Source organism: Dipodomys spectabilis, unplaced genomic scaffold (assembly GCF_019054845.1).
Source record: "Dipodomys spectabilis isolate Male_0828 unplaced genomic scaffold, ASM1905484v1 ptg000095l, whole genome shotgun sequence".
Lineage (NCBI taxonomy): Eukaryota > Metazoa > Chordata > Mammalia > Rodentia > Heteromyidae > Dipodomys > Dipodomys spectabilis.
The window spans coordinates 20,613,640-20,639,315 of record NW_024870772.1 but is presented as its reverse complement, the minus strand read 5'-3'; the positions used below and the strand labels follow the sequence as shown (position 1 = coordinate 20,639,315).

Sequence of the window (25,676 nt, the reverse complement as noted above, 5' to 3'; positions counted from 1 at the left end):
TTCCACAGTATTTCAATGGGCTCAACCTCCTGTTTTCTCTACAGGATCGGCCAAGGTACCTCCAATACTCCAACAAGTTGCTTATTGTGTGCCAGAGATATGGATGGATTGTGACTGAGATATGACTGTAGATTCTCATAATTCAAAGCAGAATTCCAACTTACCTACCTAAGAAGCTCTGGTTATCTACCTAGCCCCTATTTAAGGATTTCAATAAGGACTTGCTTCCCCTAAGGTTAACATTTGTTTGTTTTGTGCTAGTACGAGGGCTTGCACTCAGGGCCTTATTATCTCATTTGGCTTTTTTGCTCAAGGATGATGTTCTACTACTTGAACTGCAACTATACTTCTGGCTAGCTATACTTCTTTGCTAGTTAAGTGGTGAGAAGTGTTTCACAACTTTCCTGCCTGGGCTGGCAAAAATAAAAAGCACCACCAAGTATGGTGCTAATGATAATAATAGCTCTAATAACGTTGGGTTATTATTATAATACGTAATATATAATAATAACCCAAGGTTATTAGAGCTACCCAGGGCTTCATTCAGGGAGTTCTTGAGGGCCTGGCCAAGGACCTAGTAAATCTAGCTCTGTTTCACCATCTACAGATTCCCAAGCCTTCTTTCCCATGTTACCACCTACTTCCTACTTCCCTAACCTGTTTGTGCTTTCCTGCTATTTTTTTTTTTTCATTTTTCTCCTTGTTACTCACACATGGTATAAGGTTGAACACAGACATTTATTTGTAAAACCACTCCTAGGGCTCCATGCACACATCAATGAAACCCAGGGGGAACCAGACAGATGGCATTGCTCTGGCTACAAATCCAGTCAACAGAAATACAGAAATGTCCTTTCCGCTGGAGGACACGGATGCACCGACATGTCCAGTGAGGAGGCAATTTGGTCTGACTTCTGTGAGGAAGTGGTAGGAGCCTCCTTTCCATTGGTTTGCGTCCCACAAATATCCACTGCAGGCCTCCGCGGTCCTCCACCGGCCAGCGGGAGGGTGGCAATGTCGGATGCCCGGACCTTCTCACATGCCCATCCTTATGCTCTGAATGATCTGAAAGATAGCTGAAAGGGGAAACCAAAACAGACAGCTCAGACACCAGACAGCATGCTGTCAGAGACTCAACCCACCCCTGCCCTCAGCTTCTGCTGACCCTGGCCTCTTCACAGTCTGCTCACAGCTGATTAGGTATTTCCTAACAAGGAGTTAAGTTAACAAGGGGTCAGTGAACTTCTTTCAAAGGCAGCCTGGCTCTGTCTGCTGATGGATGCCTTAGGGATTTAGGGCTAAGGCCTGCTAATTCCACCAGGAGTTAAGGCCAGAAATCCCTCAGGGTAGAGAGGATGGCGGAGGCTCCCGTCCCCAGACATGTTCTGTGGCTGCTGGGTAACGGGCATGTGGGCTTTTGTGCAGAAACTGCACTCATTAAGCAGGTCAGTGGATCTACATGTTCAAAATGGCCATGACCTGTAAAATAAGCGGCTCTGTGTGGAAAGGGAGGCCAGGTGCTCGCAGCAGCGCAGGAAGCTGGGCCTCTGGCTGTCTGAGGAACGCAGCATGCAGAACACAAAGACACAATCTGTGTCTTTTGGCTGCCTAAGAATCTCTGAAATAGACTATCTCTTATTCCAGAGCAATAGTGATTTATTCAGGGCTCAGTCTCTATGAGTTGGGCTGGAATAAGGGATAGCCTGAAGACCACAGAGGACTTCTGGATCCCTGACTCACTTGGAAAGAGCTGGTTAAATATGCTTCTACCCTAGTTCTAGCCATTAGATTTCAAATGTATCCCAGGAGAGAAAACTACCAATTCCTTTTTACACCTTCCCATGTAATCTGGTTGTCAATGTGGATAATGATGATAAGAGTGGCTACAATATAAATGAATAATTTTTACGATGCTTTATTTTTATTTTTTGAAAGGAACCTTGGTATTATGTAATCATGTTTAAAAACAGAGTAAACCCCTGAGCTGTCAGAGATCTGACCCTAGAAGATATCTAGGAACACAGCTTCCTAAGGTGACCGCAGCAAAGCTAGGCTCTTCAGAACCCTCAGAAAACAAGTCCTTTGCCATTTCATCATCTAACATTAGTGGCCACCTATAGGTTATATACCTATTATCTAAAATGCTTGAGACCAGAAGTATGTAAGATTTACAATTTTATTTTGGATTTTGGGATTTCTTACACATGTAAGAAATTATCTTGGAGATGGAAAACAAGTCAATACAAAATTTATGATTGATTACCTATGGTTCATGCCTATAATCCTAGATACTCAGGAGGCTGAGATCTGGAGGATTATAGTGTGAGGTCAACCTGGTCAGAAAAATTCACTAGACTCCATCTCCAAAAATTACCAACAAAAAGCCAGGCTGGAGGTGTGGCTCAACTGGCTAAAATAGCAACAAGGCTGAGCAAGCATGAGCCCTAGTATGACCAACTTTTAAAATATCTATGTTTTATATACACCACATACATATAGGCTTACAGTACATGTATAAATATTTTAAATCATCTTTACATAAATCAAAACTTCATGGTATTGAATTTTCTACATATCGCATTATGTCATGACTTAAACTGCTTTAGATTTCAGAGCATTTCAGATTTTAGATTTCTGAATTAGGGATGTTCAACATGTGCCAGGAGCTGTGCATTGAGAATACAAGGGAAATAACCCAGAGGGCCCTGGGAATCATTCTTGGATAGTTCATAGCCACTTCCTTTCCCAAATGAAAGATATTAACCATAATCATTTGGTATTAGGTCTTTTCATGAGTATTTGGTCCCTATATCATAATGAGAAAGAATAACTAATAATGCTCACTGTGATAGTTATAGAAGACAGACAGTGTGAAATAATGAAACAGCTTCGAGTTGCTCTGTTTCTGGACCTCCATTTCCTTTTCTTGTTTCTCTCTCTCTCTCTTTCTTTCTTTCTTTCTTTCTTTCTTTCTTTCTTTCTCTCTCTCTTTCTTTCTTTCTTTCTTTCTTTCTTTCTTTCTTTCTCTCTCTCTCTTTCTCTCTCTCTCTCTTTCTCTCTCTCTTTCTTTCTCTCTTCCTTTCTTTCTTTCTTTCTTTCTTTCTTTCTTTCTTTCTTTCTTTCTTTCTTTCTTTCTTTCTTTCTTTCTTTCTTTCTTTCTTTCTTTCTTTCTTTCTTTCACCTTATTCTTATTTTGGCTCACATCTCTATTACCATGCCCATTTGCATCAGGCTGTCTTCTGTTATTTTGTTGCTATATGGATGGGGAACTTTTTTTTCTACCAAGGGCTATTAGGATATTCATAACAGCATTAAAAAATGACTAATACAGGTAGATGTATACATTTGTCCCATGGGCAGCCAATGAGAAGCATGAATATCTGTTCTAGCATGTACCAAATGATTTTGTGGCCCGAATCAGTCCTTGGGGTGGACATTCCCCGCCCTTGTGAGACTAAGCTTAAACAACAACAATAACAAATTAGAATTATACATTGAAATCTACCAACTGTACTCAACTTGGAAAGAACTCTCAGTAGATTAAGTGAAGGAGTTAGTTTAACAACTTAGGACATTTGGCTAATCTTGAGTTCTTGAGAGAGTCTTGACAGAGAAGACAGTATCCTACTAAAACATAAACTTCTAGAAATACTTGATGCTTCTTTCCTCACTAACAAGGTAACAAGAATTAAAGATTACATAAATATTTTGTATTCTGGCTCAACAGGAATACTAGGAGGCAACTGGACATGCAACAACATTAGGAAAAAAAGTATGTCATGCTTTAGACTCTGTTCTTGGGACTGGGGAATTGTCCTAATCTTGACAAAACAAGGTGAATTTATAAAGAGTGGAAATGAGGGTGAGATGGAGCTGGATTGTATCACAACCACTGAATGGCTGCGTGACTACACACTTCACTTACTGTCTTGAAGGCTTTTCCTTCTTCTGCGACATGAAAATCATCATATTTGCAACAATCATAGGGATTAAAGATATATGTGACATAGCATAAACAAAGGCTCCTCACACCATCAAGATGCCATGCCCCTCACCACTACAGACTCAGTATCCTTATCCAAAATGCTTGGCCATGGAAGAATATCAGATTTCAAAAATTCATGAATATTTGCATATAATAAAATGATCTTGGGAATGGGACCCGTATCACAACACAAAATTTATTTGTTTCATATACACCTTACACACACAAGCCTGAAGGTAATTTTTATACATCATTTTTACTGCACCTGCATTGTGACTATGACCTTCCTATCATACAAGCGCAACTGTTCAATTTTCCACTTGTAGTACTATATTGGCACTCAAAAAGTTTGGGATTTTGTAGCATTTCTTTCTTCCTTTTTCTTTCTCTTTTTTTTCTTTGTCAGTTGTGAGATCTCAACACAGGACCTAGGTGCTGTCCTTGAGCTTTTTGCTCAAGGCTAGTTAGTATTCTACTACTTTGAGTCACAGCGCCAATTCTAGCTTTCTGGTGGTTAATTAGAGATAAGCATCTCATGGACTTTCCTGCCAAGACTGGCTTCAAACCACAGTCCTCGGGTCTCATCCTGCTGAGTAGCTAGGATTACAGGCGTGAGCCTGGCACCTGGCTTTTTTTGTTTGTTTGTTTGTTTTAGTACCAGGGCTTTAAACTCTGGGTCTTGTACTGTGGGCAAATGCACTACAACTTAGACCAATATCTCTATCCATTTTTGCTTTGCTTTTCAGGTAAGGTCTTGAGCTTTTTGCCCAGACCTGCCTTGAATTGTGCTCCTCCTACTTACCTCCTCTGAGTAGCAAAAATTATAAGAATGAGCCACCATACATGCTCCTGTTTTAGAGCATTTTAGATTTCAGATTAGAAGTAGCCAACCTACATTATGATTAATACAATGACTACTGCTTATCTATGTTTGATCATGAAAATCAGTACTTACATATTATCTGCCACCCTAAAAACGTATGTACTTTAAGAAATTATTGCATTTGGGCCCTGCTTTTTCTGTTTATAAAATGGGACATTTAAGTAACTTGAAGAATCCGAAGAACTAAATACAGCAATATATATAAAAGATCTGTCCCTGACAAGTGCTCAAGAATGTTACTTTTCTCCCTTAATCATGTCTTTAGACAAAAAAAAAAATCATCATTAGGATATTGGTCAATTAATTTAGTGAATTCATGACTTAGCTGTCCTAGGTAGTGGTTAATCACTCAATTCTCTTTACAGAACTACTACAGATCTCTATAAATCATCTTAGACAAGCCAGGTGCTAGTGGCTCATGTCTATAATCCTAGCTACTAGCAAGGCTAAGATCTGAGGAGCATGGTTTGAAGCCAGCCCAGGCAGACAAATCTGATAGACTCATCTCTACCTCACCAGCAAAAAGCCAGAAATAGAACAGTGGTTCAAGTGGCAGAGTGTCAGTCTTGAGTGAAACAGCCAAGGGGAATGTGAGGCTCTGAGTTCTCTCGCCCCAGTAAAAGCACCAAAACAAAATAAAAAACCAGACAAAATTTGCATGCCTCCAAGTAGTAAGACCTTCCTTAAAACAACTTGTCTATTTCTTGGAGTTTGCTTTAAAAATAAAAGGACATTTCTGATCTTAATTGAATCTGTGAATTAACTTGCAAAAAATCCAGTAGTTTTGTTTTAATAGGTATGGAGATAGCCCTTTAAAACAAACCCTCTTAGAGAAATTACCTCGATTAGAGTCTATTTTAAGCTCACATCTCAGAAACCGGAGATAGTGATGTGTTTATTATTCCTTTTCCAGTTGTATCCATGTCTTTTAAGAAGTCTTCCACATTTTATACCAATTATGTTAATTGTAATTCTGTGTGCTTGCCAATACTGACCTGCAGAGTAACCCTGGCCTTCTAAATGCTGACTGGAAGGCAGCGAACAGGAAGGGAGCCAACTGGAGTTCAAAGAGAAAGGAAGCAGGGAGTCTACACCCTGACAAGTTAATAACTTAACAGTGGGTGAACAAAGCTGAGAAAACAGCCAAGCAGGCTGCAGGAGAGGGGCAGAGAAACAAGCAAGGCAGGGGAGAGAAAAGATGCCAAGAAAGGGAGGGACGGCAGGCATTCCAGACCAGAGACCATGTCTTGTGCAGGTCACTCACAGAGGCTGAGAAAAGTCTCTGTAAAATCTAGGTGTTGGTGGCTCATACCTGTAATCCTATCTGAGATCTGAGGATCGTGAGTCAAAGCTAGCCTGGGCAAGAAAGTCCATGAGACTCTTATCTCTAATTAACCACCAGAAAACTGGAAGTAGAGCTATGCCTCAAAATGGTAGAGTGATAGCCTTGAGCACAAAAGCTTAGGGACAGTGGCTAGCTCCTGAGTTCAAGCCCCACCACTAAGAAAAAACAAGTCTCTGTGAAAAGTAGGAAGTCCTCACTCATGTAACTGTAACCCTCTGTATAGTATCTTTACAATAAAAAAAAAAAAAAAGTAGGAAGTACAAGAATGAACAAGCTTCAAGCTTGGTACCCACCTGTCTGCATTTAGGATCCTGGCCCTTGGGGACCTTAGATGATCATAGCTGTGGGTTCTTCAGCTTCTCTCATCTAACTTTGTGTGTGTGAAAATACCATACAGAGGGGTTACAATTATATGAGCAAGGTAACGAGTACATTTCTTATCAAGCATTGTTGCCTCCTCCTTTGTTTCCCCTTCCCACTCCTTCTCATCTCCCTTCCCCTCCTCCCCCCATTCTTACCCCTCCTTCTCCCCCAAGCACCAAAGTTGTAAAGTCTGTTTTTCAACATAATGCCTTGTACAACTCATTGTTGCAATAGGTCTGCCTGTATCCCTATTTAAGCAATTTGTTTTTTCCCTTTCCCTCTACAAGTTATATCAACATCAAATACAGTAAAAACAGGGCTTATACCGTGGAGGAGTCTCATCTAACTCTTAAGTCCCTAGGCTAGAGCATGCTCAACTCAGACAAACAAGTCCTGACAAACAAGTGTGCCTGATTCCACATCTTCCTGGTACCCAGCCCACATGGTCTACTTCCTTTCCTTCTATTCCTGCCTCAATTGTCATTATCCTAGCTTCTCCCCTCACTTCATAAGAAGCATCTTTTGCTGAAGTCATAAAAGACCTTGTGTCACTGCATGTAACAAGTGTTACTTGGCCTTCTTTTTTTTTTTTTTTTTTGGGTCCTGTCGTGGGGCCTGAACTCTGGGCCTGGGCACTGTCCCTCAGCTCTTCAGCTCAAAGCTAGAGCTCTACCACTTGAGCCACAGCGCCACTTCCGGCTTTTTTCTTTTTGCTTATGTGGTGCTGAGGAATAGAACCCAGGGCCTCATGCATGCAAGGCAAGCGCTCTACCACTGAGCCACCTTCCCAGCCCTTCCTTGGCCTTCTTTTGCCTCACTACCTTCTCTCCACCACTGGCCACTAACTTGGCCTCTGGGATGCCCCAGCCTCCTGGTTTCTAGTGTTCTTTAGGTCTTTCTTCTAAGCTTCTTTTATGGGATCATCTTCCTCTTCTTAAACCATTAAACTTGGGCACTGATATCAAACCATGAGCATCACTGGCTTTCTTCTCTTCATTACATTTTCTCCTAAGGCAACTCATCCTGACCCACAGTGTCAGTGGCCATCTAGCTGTTGACGACTCACAAATGTGTATCTCCAGTCCTTACGTCTCCTCTAAGCTCCAGATCTTGTACCACCTAACTGTTATCTTCATTTGAGTGGCTCTAAAATACTTCAAACTCATTAGGACCTTCTCATGGTCTCTACTCACTGCCAAAATTGGTGGTGTTATCTTCCATTCTGCATGTGAACTCAAAATACTAGGGTCATCCCTCACACCTCCAATTGATGGCCAGGATGCATGGATTTCTCCTAAAAATATTGGATGTACTTGCCCTTCTTTTGATTTCCTCCCATCCACCACCCAAGTCCAGGCCACATCATCTTTCTCTACACCCTGCTATGATCTCCAGCTGATCCACTCCTGTTGTTCAATCCTTTCTCTACACTATTACAGAGTTATTGTTTATTTTTAAAAAACAAAGAACATAGTGTCACTCCTATGTTTAACGTACTCCTGAAGCTTAGTACTGCCCAATTCTTTTTTTTTTTTTTTTTTTTTTTGGGTCCGGTCGTGGGGCCTGAACTCTGGGCCTGGGCGCTGTCTCTCAGCTCTTCAGCTCAAGGCTAGCGCTCTACCACTTGAGCCACAGCACCACTTCCGGCTTTTTTTCTCTTTGCTTATGTGGTGCTGAGGAATCGAACCCAGGGCCTCATGCATGCAAGGCAAACGCTCTACCACTGAGCCACCTTCCCAGCCCCAGTACTGACCAATTCTTCATGGTCTACAGATTCTGGCTCCTATCCACCCATCCAGATTCACCTGCTGCTCTCATCCCCCTGTGTGGTACCCCCTCATAGCTTCCAAAAGCTCCCTGGTCTTTCACAGAGCTTAAAACAGTCCAATATTTCCTTCATAACATGTATATATATATATATATATTTTTTTTTTTTCAGAGAAAGCTTCTTTGACCCATTGGAACAGAGGTTCTCAAACTTGAGTGTGTATCAAAATCTCCTGGAGATGTTTTAAAACATCTGGGCTATACCCCCCAAATATCTAACTCAGTGGGTCTGGGGTAGGGACATATTGAGACTATTTCTAACAAGCTTATGGGGGTGTTGAGGCTGCTGGTCTAAGGACACACTTTGAGAACCACTTGCCCAAGAATTTATCAGCCCTTATATGCTTTCATAGACTCATTTGGTTCTTCTTTAAAGAATTTTACATAGTTTAGGATAATTACTAGATTAAATCATCTTTCTTTCTGAATTCCAGGTAAGTGGATACCATGTACAACGTAGATCCACTGCAAAGAGTACAAAGATAAATACATTTATAAAACCTCCACTGAAATCCTAGCTATTTAGGAAGCTGAGATCGGAGGATCACAGCTTGAAGCCAGTCTGGGCAGGAAAATCTGTGAGATTCTTATCTTGAATTAGCCATCAAAAAACCAAAAGTGGAGCTGTAGCTCAAGTGGTAGAGTTCCAGCAAGTGAAAAAGTTAATGGACAGCACCTGGGCCCTAATTCAAGTCCCAGTAATGGCATACGTGCCACACACACACACACACACACACACACACACACACACACACACACACGGAAGAAAGAAAATAAGGAAGGAAAGAAAGGAACAAAGAACCCCTAAAGCTTTACATTACTACTTTGCAAACCAAAAAAGATCAAATAGCTACCTTTGGATCCAAAAGTCCCAAGATCTGAGTCCTTGGAGAAGCCAAGACACCACATACCATAAAATACCAATGGCCTTGGATCATGTCATGCTGACCCTGAGGACTAACTCTTCCTGGCTACAAAAGAGTTCCAGAGAGACACCGGGAAGACTCAAGTGGTTCCCATAGGAAACTGTCAGAAAGGGAGACTTGTCAGATTCATAACCAGCTTTTATTGAAAACAAATACTTGATGAAGAGTAATCAAGGCAGTTGCTGAGAAGAGAGATTAAGACGGACCAGTGGAATATCCTTTAGGATAATAAGATAACGCTAGAAATCCAACTGTATTTTTCATTGGGAAAAATAAAAGATGAAAGTCTTGGTTTCAAAAAAAAGTATAGGCCCTGAAAGATAAGCAGATATATTAGGAGACAAGACAGTGGAAAGGCAGCTCCTTTCTGCTGAGAAAGAAAACAGAAAGCAAGATAACATTCTCTGGTAGCTTCTCCAAAGATGAAGAAGAAGGAATAAAGAGAGATTCAAGAAATAGAAAAGGGCAAGAAGGCAATGCTAAAAAGCAGATGTTATTAGAAAAGAATGTGATGCCTTCCAGCTACATTTAAAAAATGAAGAAAGTAGAAAAATGTTCCCTAGAAAAGAGACCCTATGCAATCTCAGATACTCCACCAGGACACCGGGTAGAGTGGCATATAACAACAGAGGTCAACGGTCACCTTGAGAAAACTGATAGCTGGTGAGATGTCTCTTTCAGGCTGTCCAACTCAGATCCTGAGGCAGGAACTCCAGAGCAGAAGAATGGTTTCTGTCCTTCTTCTAGGGTCATCCACTTCCTCATATACCTCATTTGCTGGTTTTCAGGGTGACTTCCTATGGGGGTCACAGTTTCCAGAGAGTTCTGTCAGTCTTCTGCACAGGCCAGTACTTATGTGCTCAGCCTGCAAACATGGCAGATTGAAGTCTGTCCTAGAGCAAGTGTCCAGGAAAGAGAGAGAGGATCAGGGGCACTAGTGGCCCAATCAGGGAGCAGCTTGTGGCCAGGATAATGTTCCCTCCATCTGGGAACAGGCCTTGGTTTAACTAGACAACAGGAATTTCTGGAAAACACATTTTAATGGCAGAGGAAAATAGGGGATGTTTTAACAAGGGTTTTTAACACAGTCATATGCTAAATGGTTGAAATTAGTGGAAAATTTTTACTCCATAGTATTCTTATGGAAATAGCAAGCTAAAATGTGAGAGAAGTAGGTTTGGTTACTAGCTCTCTCACATTTTAGCTATAGGATATTGGCTGATTTCCTCCATACACCTCAGTTTGATTATCTGGAAAAAGAGCCTAATAAATAGCTTCTTCTGGAGATTGTGTGACTAGAAGAGAAAAATGTACATGTAAGATCTGGTGTTACAATATATTAATCCTCAAGAAATGGTAGCCAAGGCTAGGTGCCAGTGGCTTACACTTAAAATCCTACCTACTTAGGAGGCAAAGATCTGAGGATTGCAGCTCAGAGCCAGCCTAGGAAGGAAAGTCCATGAGAGTCTCATGTTCAACTACACACTGAAAAGTCAGAAGTAGAGTTGTGGCTCAAGTAGTAGAGCATTAGCCAAAGGAGAATGTGAGGCAATGAGTTCAAGCCCAAATACTGGCACAAAGAAACACAAAAATAAGAAATGGTAGTGAAAACAGAATGCATCAATGGGCTAGTTTATAGTTTTCTGACAGCAGACAAGGTGTGGTTGTCCCTGCAGAGGTGGCATCCCTATATCCCTGGTCCTTTGGCTTATAACTCCACCTCTAGCTGTCCAGGTGCAGCTAGTCTGGGCCACGTAGACTAACATTGCCAATCTATGCTCTCCTCTCAAGTTATCTTGCTATCACAAAGCAAAACCATCAAAATATGTCAACTTCTTTTCCCTTCTCTGAAATCAGTCAGAATTTTTGTTAGAACCTTGTCAGGGGGTTAGAGAATAAGAAGGTGGTGTGAGAAAGGACCAGACATACCCTTACAATAACAGTAAATATTTATAAAACTGATCAAGCCAGGTATTGGTGGCACATGCCTGTAATCCTAGCTACTCAGGAGGCTAAGATCTGAGGATCTATGTTTGAAGTCAGCCCAGATGGAACAGTCTATGAGTCTCATCTCTAATTAACCACAAAAAAAGCTGAAGTGGAGCTGTGGCTCAAGTGGCAGAGCACTAGCCCATGAAAAACATTAAGGGATAGCATTCTGGACCTGGGTTCAAACCCCAGTACCAGCACAAAAATAAAAAAATTAAAAATTAAAAAAAAACCCTGACCATGACTCAAGTAAGATTTTTATATGTGAAATGTTAGTCCTCAGAATTAGTAGCCCAGAGGATCCTGGGAGTACTGAAAAAGTCCTACCTTCTTTTAAGAATAGCAGAACCAAGATTCGGTACGGGAATAAGTCATTTGAACCAAGCTACATAGCCAGGAAGTAGGCAGCACCACATATAAGCCTAAAGTCTCATCCTAGAGTTGGACCTCCTAGCAACCATGCTAACTCCCTCCTGTGACATATGGATATGCTCATTTGGTAGTTTTCAACCAACATGCTCTAAGATATAGTCCTCCCTTCAATCTTGTATTCTAGAAGATTTTATAGCACTGCCAATGGCTCACAAAACAAAACATCTGACCTTCCAAACTAAGGCTCAAAGACATACCACCACTAAACTGGTGACCACATGGGGGCCACACTGGGAGTGAGGACCAGAAGACCATAACAAGAGCAGTCCTTTGGTTTTCTGTGTGTGCCTAGAACATCCAAGACTCACAGTCTTTTCAGTCTTTTCACTCTTCCACTTCATCTTGAATCTGTGGGTGTGGCCCTTGTAGAAATGAAGAAGGGGATGGGTGGGTGGACCTGGACCATCTCACTCAAGAGGTTCAGGCCCTGCGAAAGAGAACGTGAGGGAATGATTTCTTCACATCTATTCTAAAATGTTGTAATGAACAAGGACCTGCTTATATGTTGTCTCTCTCCAATCCCAGTCATCCCAGACAGAGTCTCTGGGGAGTCCAAAAGAAAAGTAAAATCTGTTCACTGACAAACAAATGCATTATCCCTTCCCAGAAACATGGAGTTGATGGGATGGATAGCGACAAATAAACCTATCAGACTCTGTGCTCCAAGGCCTTAACTCTGTAGTGACAGTTATTTGATGGCGCCCTCTTTTGTAGATGGAGAATCAGAATATCCAGCAATACAGGATATCCACACTCACAAACACACACAATCCTCCCACCCACAAACATATACAAACACACCCCTGCAAACACAGAAACCAACATGTAAAAACACAGAAAATCACACATTCGCAAACACACACAGGAGCCTACACAACTCCAACTACAACAGCTGTTCTCTCATTTATTGCTCTCTAAGATTTGAACAGAGTTCTTCAGCTTTAAGAAGAAAAAAGACAAATAAAGGCCGAAACGCCGAAAACTACTCAGGCGTTCTGGTCTCAACTTTTTTTTCTTTCTGATTATTAGAGTAACCTGATTGCTGACAAATTTATATAGCATGGAAAATTATAAAGAAAATAAGTCACTAGTTAACCTTATCTCCCTAGAGGCCTACTCTTGCTGGGGAGGCTCAAGAATAGACACTGAGGCTTTGGAGCCATTTAGATTCTCATAATCTCTAATTAGGAAATGAATATCAGGATTTGCCAGAGAGGAGATGTAAAATTGAAATTAGGAATACATGGGGGAAAAATAGCCCAGGGGAACTGGGGCAAAGTTGGCATTTCCAAAGTTCCTGCAGAGAACTGGAAGGTGATGGGAATTAAATGGTGGCTCTGTTGATCCCAGATGAAGCCTTAATTGAGGCTTATGAACAAAGAAACATTGAACCAGACTGCAAGGAGCTGCTGCAAAGAAAGTGTCACATATTGCTGCTGTACAGTGTTAATGTACAGGTCCCAGCACAGGCTCTGAGGAGGTGCAGAATGCCACGAGTCCAACAGAAGCACACATATGCAGATACTGACTCTAAACAGTCAAACTGTCGGCATAATATATTAAGGAAAGGACCTACTATGACCAAGACCAATAGGCATTTTAATCACAGGGAATTAAAAGCACTGAAAACAGTTGGTCTGGGAATACCGTGGCCAGGGATAGCTAAGATGAAAATGTACCCTGTTGACAATACCACTCTCATGACAGACATTACTAATCAACTGATGACTATTTTCTCATTGAGCCTAGGTGTGACTCAAGAATCCTTCTCAATAAGGTTCTTAAAAAAGAAAGAAAAAAAAGAAAGAAAGGAAGGAAGGAAGGAAAGAAGGAAGGAAGGAAGGAAGGAAGGAAGGAAGGAAGGAAGGAAGGAAGGAAGCTGAAGATGTAAGAGAGAAGGTGGGGGAGTAAACAATCCAGGAGTTAGAGTTCGGGCATAAACAGCCGTGACAACTATCATTAATGGTCAGAACAGAGCATCAGGTCTGCACAAGCCTTGGGAAGCTAGCAGCTGGTCTATCTGTGTGACAGTATCTTTGCAGTGAACACTCTCAGACAGACATTCCAGGTCATGCTTGTCTCTGCGTTTCAAGATAAAAACAAGCACTCTTTAAGAAGCTATCAAACAGTTCTCCAAAGAGGTAGGTTTTGAAACCTGGTTCAAAGAGAGCCAGGGTGAGCTGCTTATCTGGAAAGAGGCTCCAGTGTCTGAACAAATGGAAGATAACACTCTTACAAAAAAGAGGAGAGGAAAAAGGGCAATTTTCTAAGGGGGCTTAAATTCCTTGGACTTCAATGTGAATCTGAAACTCAGTGGATTAAGTAGAGACAAATTCAGCCACTTCAACAGGCTCAAGCCAACCCAAATCCCAGGATGAGTAAACATTCAATTGAGAAAAAGGTTTTAAATTTCATATGCATATATGTAATATGCATATGTACACACAAATACACATATGGTTATTAAGTTCAACAAAATTGACCAAAGCAAAATATGGGACTGAATTGTCCTAGTTGGACAGTTGCCATGTCTCACAAGAATGCACTGTCCCCAGCTCAGAAGGCTGAAATCAGGAGGATCACACTTTGAGGGAAGCTCAGAGGAAAGGCCCCATTTTAACCAATTAAAAGAAGAGTGTATGCTTGTCATTCTAGCGGTATGGGAAGCTTAGTCTGGGCAAAAAAATGAGACCTTGTATGAAAATAACCAAACCAAAAATAGAGGTGTGGTACAAGCAGTAAAGCATCTTCCTAGTAAGTGCAAAACCCTGAGATAATAACCCCAGTACTGCCACACACACAGAAAGCATTGTTTCCATTGTTTTATATCATAAGGGCAACTATACTAAAAAGCTCTATACTAGGGTTGCTTCATGAACATGAAACATACATTGTACTTTCAGTCTTTAACTTAAAGTACAAACTTCTCCTCTGACTTTGGTCTGCATGCCTGTACTTCTACCTAGGGAAGCATCAGTGGTATTATCTCTGAAAACTCATCCTTGGGGTGAAGAAAGCCACAGCTTTCTGCTAGATTAGGAATATCAGTGCTGGCTCTATCAAGGAAATCCCAGCCTGGGAGGATGAAAGGCAAATGGAAGTCTACCACCCAGGGCATTGCACTGTTTTTCCCATGAGGGCTCAGAGGTAAATAGTGAGGTGAATGCAGCTTATGAGCTTTGTTATAGGCCAGTACTTAGAACTTAGGTCCTTACAACTGCCTTTGGAGGATTTCTTATCTCTATTTTCCTTTTTACCCTCTTTTCTCTTTCTTCATTCTCTCCTTCCTTTCTTCCTTCCTTCCTTCCTTCCCTCCTTCCTTCCTTCCTTCCTCCCTTCCTCCTTCCCTCTCTCCCATCCTTCCTTCCTCCCTCCCTTCCTCCCTCCCTCTTTCCCATCCTTCCTTCTTTCCTTTTTTCCTTCCTTCCTTCCTTCCTTCCTTCCTTCCTTCCTTCCTTCCTTCCTTCCTTCCTTCCTTCCTTCCTTCCTTCCTCCCTTCCTCCCTTCTTTCCTCTTTCTTTCATTTTCTCTCTCTCCTTTCCTCATTCTTTCCCTCTTTCCTTCCTCCCTCTTTCCTTTCCTTCCTTCCTTTCTCTCTCTTTCAAGTCCCTCTCTCTCTTTGAGGAAAAGTCTCCTCATACTGCTCAGGCTGACCTTGAACTAGGGACCCTCTTGCTTTCAAGTACTGGGACTATACAAATGTGCCATCACACCCAGCTCTTATCATATTATTGTATTCAAATGCACAAGCAGGCTTCAACTTCACATGTTCTCTTATATGTACAACGCTTCTTAGGTGGAATTACCCTTCTCACTATCCCACCCAACCTATCTCTTCTCCCTCTGTCCCTCTCAATTACCCAGTCCCATTTTCACATATGTCTGTTGTTCTGCACAACCATGTTCACTGAGTATTGTAACTGTATTGATAAGAAAATCAACAGACTTTGAATGCCTATGGAGCATTCAGCCAGCCTTCAAGTTCTAGGCTTTGAACCTACATCTAGCAGATTCTAACCTATCTTCCCCTCTGGGGCTAATTATCCCATTGCTGTTAATTGTCAGTGTCCAGAGAAGTCCCTTGCCTAAGAGACCTCTTGCAATCATGGCTACTGGAGGTTTACATAGTTTCAGGGTCTATCTTCCCTCTCGCAGGGTAATCATTAGAGATTAAAGCCCAGTATTCTACCGAGAACAGGCTTGGCCGGATGAGATCCTAGTATAGCCAGGAGCACCCCCAAGGGGTCTGATGCTCTCTCTGGTGTCTCAGCCAGGGGATGGTGGTCCCTGGGCACATGTTTGTGCCAGGGTCTCAGAGTGCCTTCCTGCACTCCATTAAAAGGCATGTACAGAGAATAAAGAAGGCCCCAAGAAAATGGCTGAGAAGCAAGGATTGAGACAGGGCAGTGGCTTGTGACATCCATGGTAAAGGAGTCCTTAGCCTGTTTGCAGATTTCTTCACCTGCTTTTCTGCCTAAACTAGAATAGAGATGACCGATAAGAGATAATAATAATAATAATGTTTAAATGCCAACTTCTTACCAGCCCTAATCTCTCTCAGACTATGGATAGAAAACTGGATAAAATTTGCATTTCTTACTTCTTGCATGTACCCTAGGAACACTGGCAATACTTCCACCACCAATCATCAATGAGGAAAGTGTGTTCAAAGAGTGAGGTAATGAAAGCAGTGAGACTTGCAAGATCCAGATCGATGATCAGCATCTAGCTTCATTCACACAGGAAGATGTCTCCTTTTCCCTTCATGTGTGAATGAGAAGATACAAAACCAACCCCACAGGCTCAGACAAGGCAATAGGACCTGTAAGGTGTCACCATAACTTGGTGGCTGGAACTTGAGCCTCACATTGGGTTATATCAAACTCAAAGATCTGCGGAGACTTGGGGATCCTACAAAAGCTCCAGTGCAGTTTGCATGAGCTGAGCCAGCTAGAGCAGGGTTCTATGCCCGAATGCACCCTGCAGATGGCCAGATAGGCAGGGGGGGGTGGGTCTTTCCTATTTTGGACCACAGAACTGGAACAAAGGCAGGATACCACAGTGATGGTATGGAGGCTTCCAGTATCCTAATGCCTGTAGGAAGGCTGGCTACCTAAAGCAGAGCAGCTGATACATGGGTTATACTTGAGGAAATCACATTCTTTCCAAGTAGAAAATGATAGGTAGGAACTTGGGGCCTGTGTCCCTAAAATGGGAGAAGCTCAAAGAGAGGGGCTCAGCAAAGCAAAATGAACCCTGACCAATCCTGAGAGGTGGCAACAGGCACAGATCTAAAGGAGCTTTTATGTTTTTCATGACATGTTCTGTTTAGAAGAGGACATGTATAAAGATAGAAGGAAGGGCACAGTACCAAGGACAAATCAAGAAGAGTGACATATTTCTGTGGGAACAGCATTCAACTTGAGCCAAGATTTGTAAGAGAAAAAAAAAAGGGTTGAGAAGGTGGTTCAGTGGTAGAGCACTTGCCTTGCATGCATGAGGCCCTGGGTTCGATTCCTCAGTACCACATAAGCAGAAAAAAAAGCTGGAAGTGGTGCTGTGGCTCAAGTGGTAGAGTGCTAGCCTTGAGTTAAAGAGCTAAGGGACAGCGCCCAGGCCGAGTTCAGGCCCCACAACGGGACCCCCTCCCCCCCCAAAAAAGTGCTAAAGTTGGCAAAAAAAAAGGAAAAAAAAAGGTGGAGTGGATGATTTGTAGCTATGATGAAAAGCGATGAGGCCCCTTGCTCAGGAATTATGATGGTGGAGAAGATACTGTAGGTAAAGTAACTTAGCGCTTGTTTATGCTTAGTCTCTCTGTAGAAGGAAAAGGGTCTTCTAATTACAAAGGTTTAAATAAACACCATTAAAAGGGCAGTGGTGGAGTGAGGGTGTAGCTCCATTGCACAGTGCTTTCTTAGCATGTACGAGGACCTGTGTTCAACCAAGCACCGCAGGGGAAGAACAAAACAAAACAAAAATAGCAGTGGATTGTAAGGGAGAAGGGTGGGGTACAGTAAGTTGTGAAGCCAAATTTCCAAGTCCTGTAGGCTCACATCCCAGGGGCCTGGACAAACCTATGAATAAGATAACAGAGCCAGCAGAGTCAACATACTTTAACTCTGAGAAACTATTGAAGATGTGGAAGGTTCTAGAAAACAATTGCTTTTGAGTGTCCTAACTTACCTAACAGGAAAAGATACGTAGGTTTGGCAAAATTTTAATCATATAATTTAGAGTTACTCTAAGTCCTGGGAAAAGGAAAAGGTGCTGCTTTGAGAAATACACGATTGAGAAAAAGAAGCCAGACCTGAAGATTATTTTAGTTTTTTCCCTGGGCAGTTTGAAGAGGCTACTTACAGTTACTATGTATCTTGAGGACAACAAAGAATCACACATTAGTCCTGCATATTTAGACACTGGACAATGGAGCAGTGATCACACAGTTCAAGGCTCCCTGGCAGTGTTACAGCTCCGTGCCTACTGGGGCTATCAGCAGCTTCTGCACCCGTCACATCCTGTCCATTTCTGTAGCATCACCTTCCCCACCCCTTTGTCTAGTTGTTTATTTCCAGACTCTGCTTGAACAGCACCTCCCACAGGAAGCTGTCCCTTCAGCCTGGCAATATGGAAGTCCTCTGTCCATGCTGGGTGAGTGTTAGGTGTCTCTGTGGTCACCACCCCTGTGCTCCCTCCCAGGGGTGAACCCCTGAAGTCCCTACCTCCTTGCAAGCTCCGGAAGGGGTTTAGATTCCAAAGCCCTGCACAGTGCCACATACACAATGCATTCTCAAGTGGTGATTGTTGGATGAATTTAGTTTTCAGGGTCAAAGTTAACCTGAAGGGAATTGTCTCATTGGGGTGTTCCATGAGGTTCTCTAAACCTAGACCTTTTGTCAGTGACTCGGAGGTATAATATACTTTTAGAGATTATAAAGTTGGAGCGGAAGGAGAATTAGATAAAAGGCTCAAGGTTCAAGATCTAACAGCCTACAGATTCATCATGAAGATTTAGAAATATAGATAATTTTTATGTAGATTTTCTTGAATTTTCTGTGATGTGCTAAAAGAACAGGTTTGTTTGCTATTTTTGTTTTGGGTTACGAATCTAAGACATATCATCAATCACAGATAAATATATAGGTACTGATGGAAATGATGACATTAATATGCTATATTCCTTGAAATTGTATACTGTGCTTTGAACTATGCATCATTAATGAAGGACAATATGCTGAATATACTGTGTATTATCATTGACCATTCTGTATAGTATAATGTAATATCAATAAAACATTTATTACAGATATTTGTCTATGTCTCCAAAGTTGATGGATACTTTGTTGAAAGACAACTGAAAATTGACAATAAAATTTTGACAGAAATGATCATGAGGCTTTATATTAGGTTTCAAAAAGTTAACTAAGTAACTATAGTATAGAGAATATCTGGCTCCATCCATCTATCCATCCATCTATCATATTGCTAAATATTGTATGAGGAGCTACTTATTTAGTGGGAAACTAACACTGCTTTCCTTAAACATTCTTGTGGAAGGAAATGGATATTAAGTGAAATGATGTCCAATGCTACCTAGATCCATGCACAAATGGAAGCAACCACATATAATGGGCCAGGGAGCTCCCTAGGATATGGAAGTATTCAAGCTTGCAGGTAATGTCCATGAAGAACAGCTGGATGTTAAGTGTGACAGTTAAAAGCAACTTCAAATGCAAATGATACTAGTAGAAACTGAATGATTAAATTAAGTGTGGTGACAGTCCTATTACCTCTGTGGTGGTCAGACCAATTTTAGACTTCCTTCCAAAGCTGCCAAAGCTGTATTTTAAGACAGTCATTGAGCATATCCAGAAGAAGAATATAGAAACTACACGTGAGGCAAGGCTGAATGAAGATTCACCTGAAGATGTTCAGAAGAGAATAGGAATAATCTTGTTTGTTTTTGAAACAGGGTCTTGCTTGTAGCTCAGGCTGGCCTGCACCTGATGATCCTCCTTACTCAACCTCTAGAGTGATGAGATTACAGACATGTACCACCCTGCTCGGCCGGGAATGGGCTTTTTGAAGAAGTGAGCACCTCATCTCAGAATCATTCAAAGACTGAGAGAACATCTGTTAAGCATCGTGAAGAAGAGATTGCTATTCCGTTTCCCTCAAGGAAAGAGTAGATCTTCATTTCTTTGAGTGGATGAATGATCAAGTACTGCAGATTGCTCTTTCCTCCTAGGAGTTTCTATGTTCTTGGAAAAGCCATATCTTGAAGATGAGAGGAACTGGTCTGTTATTAGTATTGGGCTTCTCTTGTCTTTGAGGTAGGAGGGTGCCTGGGTGTGAGGCACAATCCCTAGTGGACTTCCTATCTTTGGAGCTCTAAGCAACTCACAAGAATTGAACTGCACTTCTCAGTATTTCAGAAAACCCAGATCATGGGACCAGGAAGCATGTTGAGGCTCCCACTAACAACATTTAATTAGGAACAACTGCATGGTACTTTTGTTCATAGTGTATGTGTGTGTGTGTGTGTGTTTATATATGTACAAGTACAATTCTATGAACTTGTAACTACTTCACAGCGTCAGGTGGCCCATAATTTATGATTCAAGGTCACAGGCTCAATTCTACCTACAAGATCTATAGAATATTCTAGAAAAATGTCTCCCTTACATTCTCAGGCAGACAGGTGTTTCGTTTTCTCTTCTAAGGGCCTTTTTCAGATGATGTCTAACCAGAATGAGTTACCTGAACTCTATAGTGTATATACTCCATTTAATTAAATTACTTGTTGTAATCATTTTATGATTTTTGATAGTGTATCAGTTCTGTCTTTGTTTTCATTTTTAATAGAATATACACAAAGTCCATTAAGATTAAGGCTGAGGCAGCAGCTGTTTACTTGAATCTAAGATCAACATTTTTTTTTATTAGCGAATAAAATTAGTATTTCAATGACTGTGGAGAACATGAGATATAAATTCAGTGAAATACCATACCTGAGCCACAGACAACAAAAACAAACAGGGCCAACAGCCATGGTCCTACAGGGTATTTCTCTTCTTGAGGCCTCTAGAAGGTAATAAACAAAAAGAGAAATCAGATTCATGGATTCATTATTGTATACTGCTAGGTACTGTGTCATGTGCCAGAGATACTACCGGGAATAAAACAGACTCAATCTCAACTCTCATTGGGCATGTATAAAGTCAATTTTAAAGTTCTGGGATAAGTTAAAAAAATTAATTCACTAAGAATTTTATTAACACTGTGCAACTCAATGAACCTAGTCATCTTAAAATATTCTAGGGGCAAATAGCATATAAATACATAAATTAACAGGGATTTCAGAGACAAAATTATATTGGTAATAACTGTGTCTTTCACTTGAAGGTTTATTCTATGTTAGATAGTCTATTAGGGAGGCTACATCTATTATCTCTAGCATGCACAACTTAATGCCAACCAAGTATTACTGTTTTCATTTTGTAGTTGAGAAACTGAGATCTAGAGTTTGTTAACTTGAGCAGAAGCTGGCATGTGATTTACACCCAGCCTTAACGTTTTCAACTACTGGATTCATCATTCATTGTTATACCCGTATATTCCCAGAAGACCCAGAAAACACAGGAAATTTCTCTTCTTTATGTGACAGGGTCTTGCTATGTAGCCCAGGCTAGCTTTGAACTCGAGATCCTCCCTCCTCTGACTCTTGGGTGCAGGGACTGTGGCCCAGCCAACACAGGCATTTTCCTAAACACTTTTATATACCAAAAGTTGGAAGAGTCAGTGCAGTAGAAACCTTCAGGAGCACAGAGGCACCCAGCAACTTAGGCCTTACTGAAGCCTGTGCTTGGAGAAGTCTCAGCACTCCCTGGTAAGCAGAAGGGCATGACCACATCTTCACGAATGTTTCCCCCTGTGCCTCCTGCTCTTCTCAAACCAAGAGCAAAGGGCATAGGAATGGTCCCCACAACACCTTTATTTTTATATTTTGGTGTCCTGGAAATGAAATCAACCAATGCAAAAAACTTTCTGGAGAGGCATTAGAAGAAGCAGTGATTTGTCATATAAAAAGGGAGAAGAACTGGGTACTGGTGGCTCATGATTGTAATCATACCTACTCAGGAGGCTGGAATCAGAGGATTGATTCAAAGCCAACCCAGGGAAGGAAAGTCTATGACACTCTCATCTCCAGTTAACCACTAGAAAGTTGGAAGTAGAGCTATGGCTCAATATGGTAGAGCATTCGCTTTGAGCAAAAGAGCTCAGGGACAGTACCTAGGCCCTGAGTTCAAGCCCCATTACTGAGAAAAATAAAATAAAATTAAAAAAAAAAAAAGAAAAGCAAGAGGTTGGGAATGTGGCTTAGTGGTAGAGTGCTTGCCTAGCATGCAAGCACTAGGTTCAATTCCTTGGTACCATATACACAACAATTAAATAAATATTTTTTTTAAAAAAAGGAAAAGCAAAGAACTTACTAATTACTTCCTCATTAGCTTGAGCAAACAAGAGGCTACATTTATATAAAATACACAAATACACAGAGTGTATTTGTTGAGCAGATATTGTAACAAATATTTCCTTGTGATAGAACTCAGAAAAAGGACAGATACTACATCTCTATCAGGTATAAAGCCTGGCTGGGAACAAAGCAGAAAATAAATGCATTTTATTTTGTTTTTGAGAATGGATAAGCGTACAGTTACTTTAAACATAATGCTTTAGCTCAAGCAGAGCAAAGTCTGGGTTTAGGTGGGGCATTTTATTAATACTTCCTAATTGGCGATGGGGTTGAGTTATTCCTATAGTTCCCTTTTTAGAGTGGTGAAGACTGAAGTGTCAATGGAGGCCTACTCTGACTAAGGATCAGAGGCTCTCATTCTCCATTCTCCCTTACTTTCATACTTGCAGGGAATACAAGTGTTGCTCTGGACCAGTCTTCAATAATTACATATGATAATGCTGTGATGCTTTGCACTCAGATAGTCAAGCTAGGATCCGGTAAATAATAGAGATCTGAAATAAAGTTACCTGAATATAGTATGATATTTACTCCTTCAACCCTCTTTGACAACCTTTCTAACAACTGGTCACATTGGTCACCATTGTTGGGTCATCAATTCTGCCACTATTGTCCCAGTAATGACACATAAAAATTTATTTTAGCTCTATTGCCAGCAAAGCCACTGAGTGACTTCAGGAGTCTGTTAAGTGATCATCATTGGTCTAGTAACCATGACAACTGGAGTCTTTTTATTTCTCATTTGTAGAAAAACACAAATACCATCATGTAGAGATTGGAGTATATAACAACAATAACAAAAATCCCAAAACTTGTTGGTGACATTCTTCAGTGAATCAATGTTAGTTTGGTACTTTCAGAGCTCACAAACATCAAAATACCAATATATCTCCTTCTGAGAGTTTTAGGTTATTATTTTTTAGAAGGGGTATTCAGTAGCATCTCACTGTGAGAAGTGACATAAACCAAATTGTATTGCTGGGAAAGGTTGGAAAACAGTAGCTATTCTGTAAATAATCAGGTTCCAGAATATGAGGGTATGGTTTTGCCTGGGATAAGATATAAGCAGGATAACTCCTATCATTGCAATTTAATTCCTCCTCTCACTTAGGAGGGATTACTATAAGCTCAAAATGTTTATCGCATTTCTCTGTTTCTTATTAATTTATTCTCTCAGAGCAAACAAATACCTATGTACCCCAAGCCCATGAGCTAATAATGAAATATGGAAGCATCTGCATACAATTACAGGAGTTTATTTCTGAACAGTTAGCCTAAACTTTCAGTTGAAATCTGTATATGTGTTCTCATTTACTGAGTTTCATCCTGAATAAGTGTTTTGTTTTCCTTTTTTTCAAGTTACTTCCATCAAAGGATAACCATGTTTGACTTGTAATTGGGAAAATGAGATTTAGGATTTATAGAGTTTCTTTTTTGAAGAAGAATTTTATTTTTCTTTTTAGATGCTGACCCATTTTCAATAAAGTTAACCGAAAGTCCCGTCCAACCAATTGAAAATAAACATGTCTCATGGCCTGGTTTAGAAACCTTTCATTACAAATTTAGTTGGGCCACTTAAAGGTCATCATAGGCGCCAGGCACTTTTGGAGGGCCTATCCGATGGTGTATCAGAACCTATCTAATGTACTCCTCCCTCACATTAAACATAACTTAATGTAGTTCTGAGAGTTGAGTCAAGTTGAATTGCAAATGACTAGTTACATTTGCTAGATATTTAAATAGTGTTTTCCCAGTCTTCACATTTTCTGTTCTTATTTTGGCACGGATAATTTTGTGTGTATGTGTTTTGGGTCTCAAACATTTTTCTAGTGATCTTGAAAAGATAGAGGTAGCAGATGTTGAGTCTTCAGAGCCTAATGGGTAAAAGAGGCCTGCAAATTAAGTGTTCTTGTATTATTGCTAATCTTCAGGAATATTAAATCCTGTGTGACTTAACACCAATTAGAATTGATTTTAAATGTGAATTTTTTTTTGCTAAAGGAAATGAATAGCGGAAATAGAGATCTACATGAAAAAAAACACAAACGGTTCAGGTTTAATAATGCATCGGTCCTTAGCTGCCCTAGTCACCACTAAATTATTGAATTCCTAAAATGATAAAAAATTATTTAAGCCTGGAACTTAAAATGAAGGTTTCTCTGCCACAGTGCTGCTTGGTTTTGTGGAAATTCCGGAGTGATGATTGCATATCCAGCTTTTGGCTTAGTTAATCAAACCCACATACATTTTTTTTTTTTTTTTTGTGGCTAAAATCAATGGCCTCATCGAGTCTACAAGTGTTTCCAGACAAACCCCAAGTTTCTGCTGGACTTCTATTGAATAAGGTAATAGATCTAGGAGCCTTTGCTTGTAAGACTGGGAAACCAGCAGCTCAACCCAACAATCCAACTTATGCCTCTGTAGTTCCAAAGTCACAGACCTGGCATTTTCTGTTGAAAACAATCTGCTTGACTAAGAGAAAGGTCTGTGCCCAAGGGCATACATCTGACTTAAAATTGCAGTTGAAAAGCTTTAATCTACAGTTGGGGGGGGGCATAGAACCTCTGGCCCTAAATTGGTCTCTAGGGTTTTCTACCCCCAGAATTTCCCCGGACCCATACGGTGAAGGATAATAATGTTGCACTTAAAACTGGAGCCCAGCAGTAGCAGGAGAGATCGCAGGAAAAGGGCAAAAGGAGGATGAGGGAAATGTGGGTCAGAATCTCGTTCCCCACTTTGAGCTCTTTCAAACACACACAGGGAGACCATGACGCAGTGACTGGAGTGGGAGAGCGAGCAGAGAGGCAGGCTAAGAGCTAGAGATATTAAATGGACCCATCCATCCATCCATCCAAAACGTGCTAGCACCTTCGTTTCCAGGCCCAGTATTCATGCAGTTGGCTTAACTGTACCCCAAATGATGTGGCTTTCTGACTTTCCCAAGGACACGGGAGGCTCCTCCGTGGCCCTCAGATAGTCTAGGCAGCCACTCCCAGAGGGGCTACGATCAACCCCACCATCCTGGCCCATGAGGAGGGCAGAGGAGTCTGCCCTCCCCGCTCTCCCTCCCCCCAACCCCTCCCCAGCCCACCTGGATTCTGCGCATCCCCAGAGCCCGGGTACCCAATTGCCGGAGGCCTGGCCGGGGGGCCCGCCGCCCGCCAGCCCGGCCCGGCCCGGCCCCGCCCCGCCCCGCCCCGCCCCGCCGGGTCCTGCCCCGCTCGGCCCCGCCGGCGCCGCCCTCGTTCTTACCAGGGTTTTGGCTACGTTGCCCCTCTGGGTGATGTTTTTGCTGTGCTTCTCGTTAGCCATCCGGATCCGCTGTTTGGCCACCATGGCTTAGGCGCTTGGAGATGCGCTCGGCTCGCACCTGCAAGGATGCCCCGATTAGT

At 41.5% G+C, this 25,676-nt stretch overlaps 1 protein-coding gene across 3 annotated transcripts; it reads right to left on the bottom strand.

Annotated features, from left to right (window-relative positions):
- Nucleotides 1-719: 719 nt before the first annotated feature.
- On the bottom strand, nt 720-25,676 carry Serp2 (stress associated endoplasmic reticulum protein family member 2). Of its 3 annotated transcripts, none has more exons than XM_042685785.1 (3): nt 25,537-25,676; nt 20,759-20,831; nt 937-1,076 (listed from the first exon to the last, which is right to left on the bottom strand). In XM_042685785.1, exons 1-3 carry the CDS (start codon nt 25,618-25,620, stop codon nt 1,036-1,038), a joined length of 198 nt encoding a protein of 65 aa, XP_042541719.1. In that variant the 5' UTR covers nt 25,621-25,676; the 3' UTR covers nt 937-1,035. The 3 variants fall into 3 exon arrangements, with proteins under 3 accessions (XP_042541718.1, XP_042541719.1, XP_042541720.1); XM_042685786.1 differs by lacking the exon at nt 937-1,076 and adding an exon at nt 10,014-10,194; XM_042685784.1 differs by lacking the exons at nt 20,759-20,831; nt 25,537-25,676 and adding an exon at nt 9,973-10,167 and having other exon boundaries at nt 720-1,076.

Excerpts from the sequence above, each read along its gene's own strand:
- Serp2 (XM_042685784.1), bottom strand. The coding sequence starts at position 10,103 with ATGAGGTATATGAGGAAGTGGATGACCCTAGAAGAAGGACAGAAACCA. Across the intron at positions 1,077-9,972 it reads CAGCTATCAGTTTTCTCAAG|CTATCTTTCAGATCATTCAG; the intron begins GTGACCGTTGAC and ends TTCCCCTTTCAG.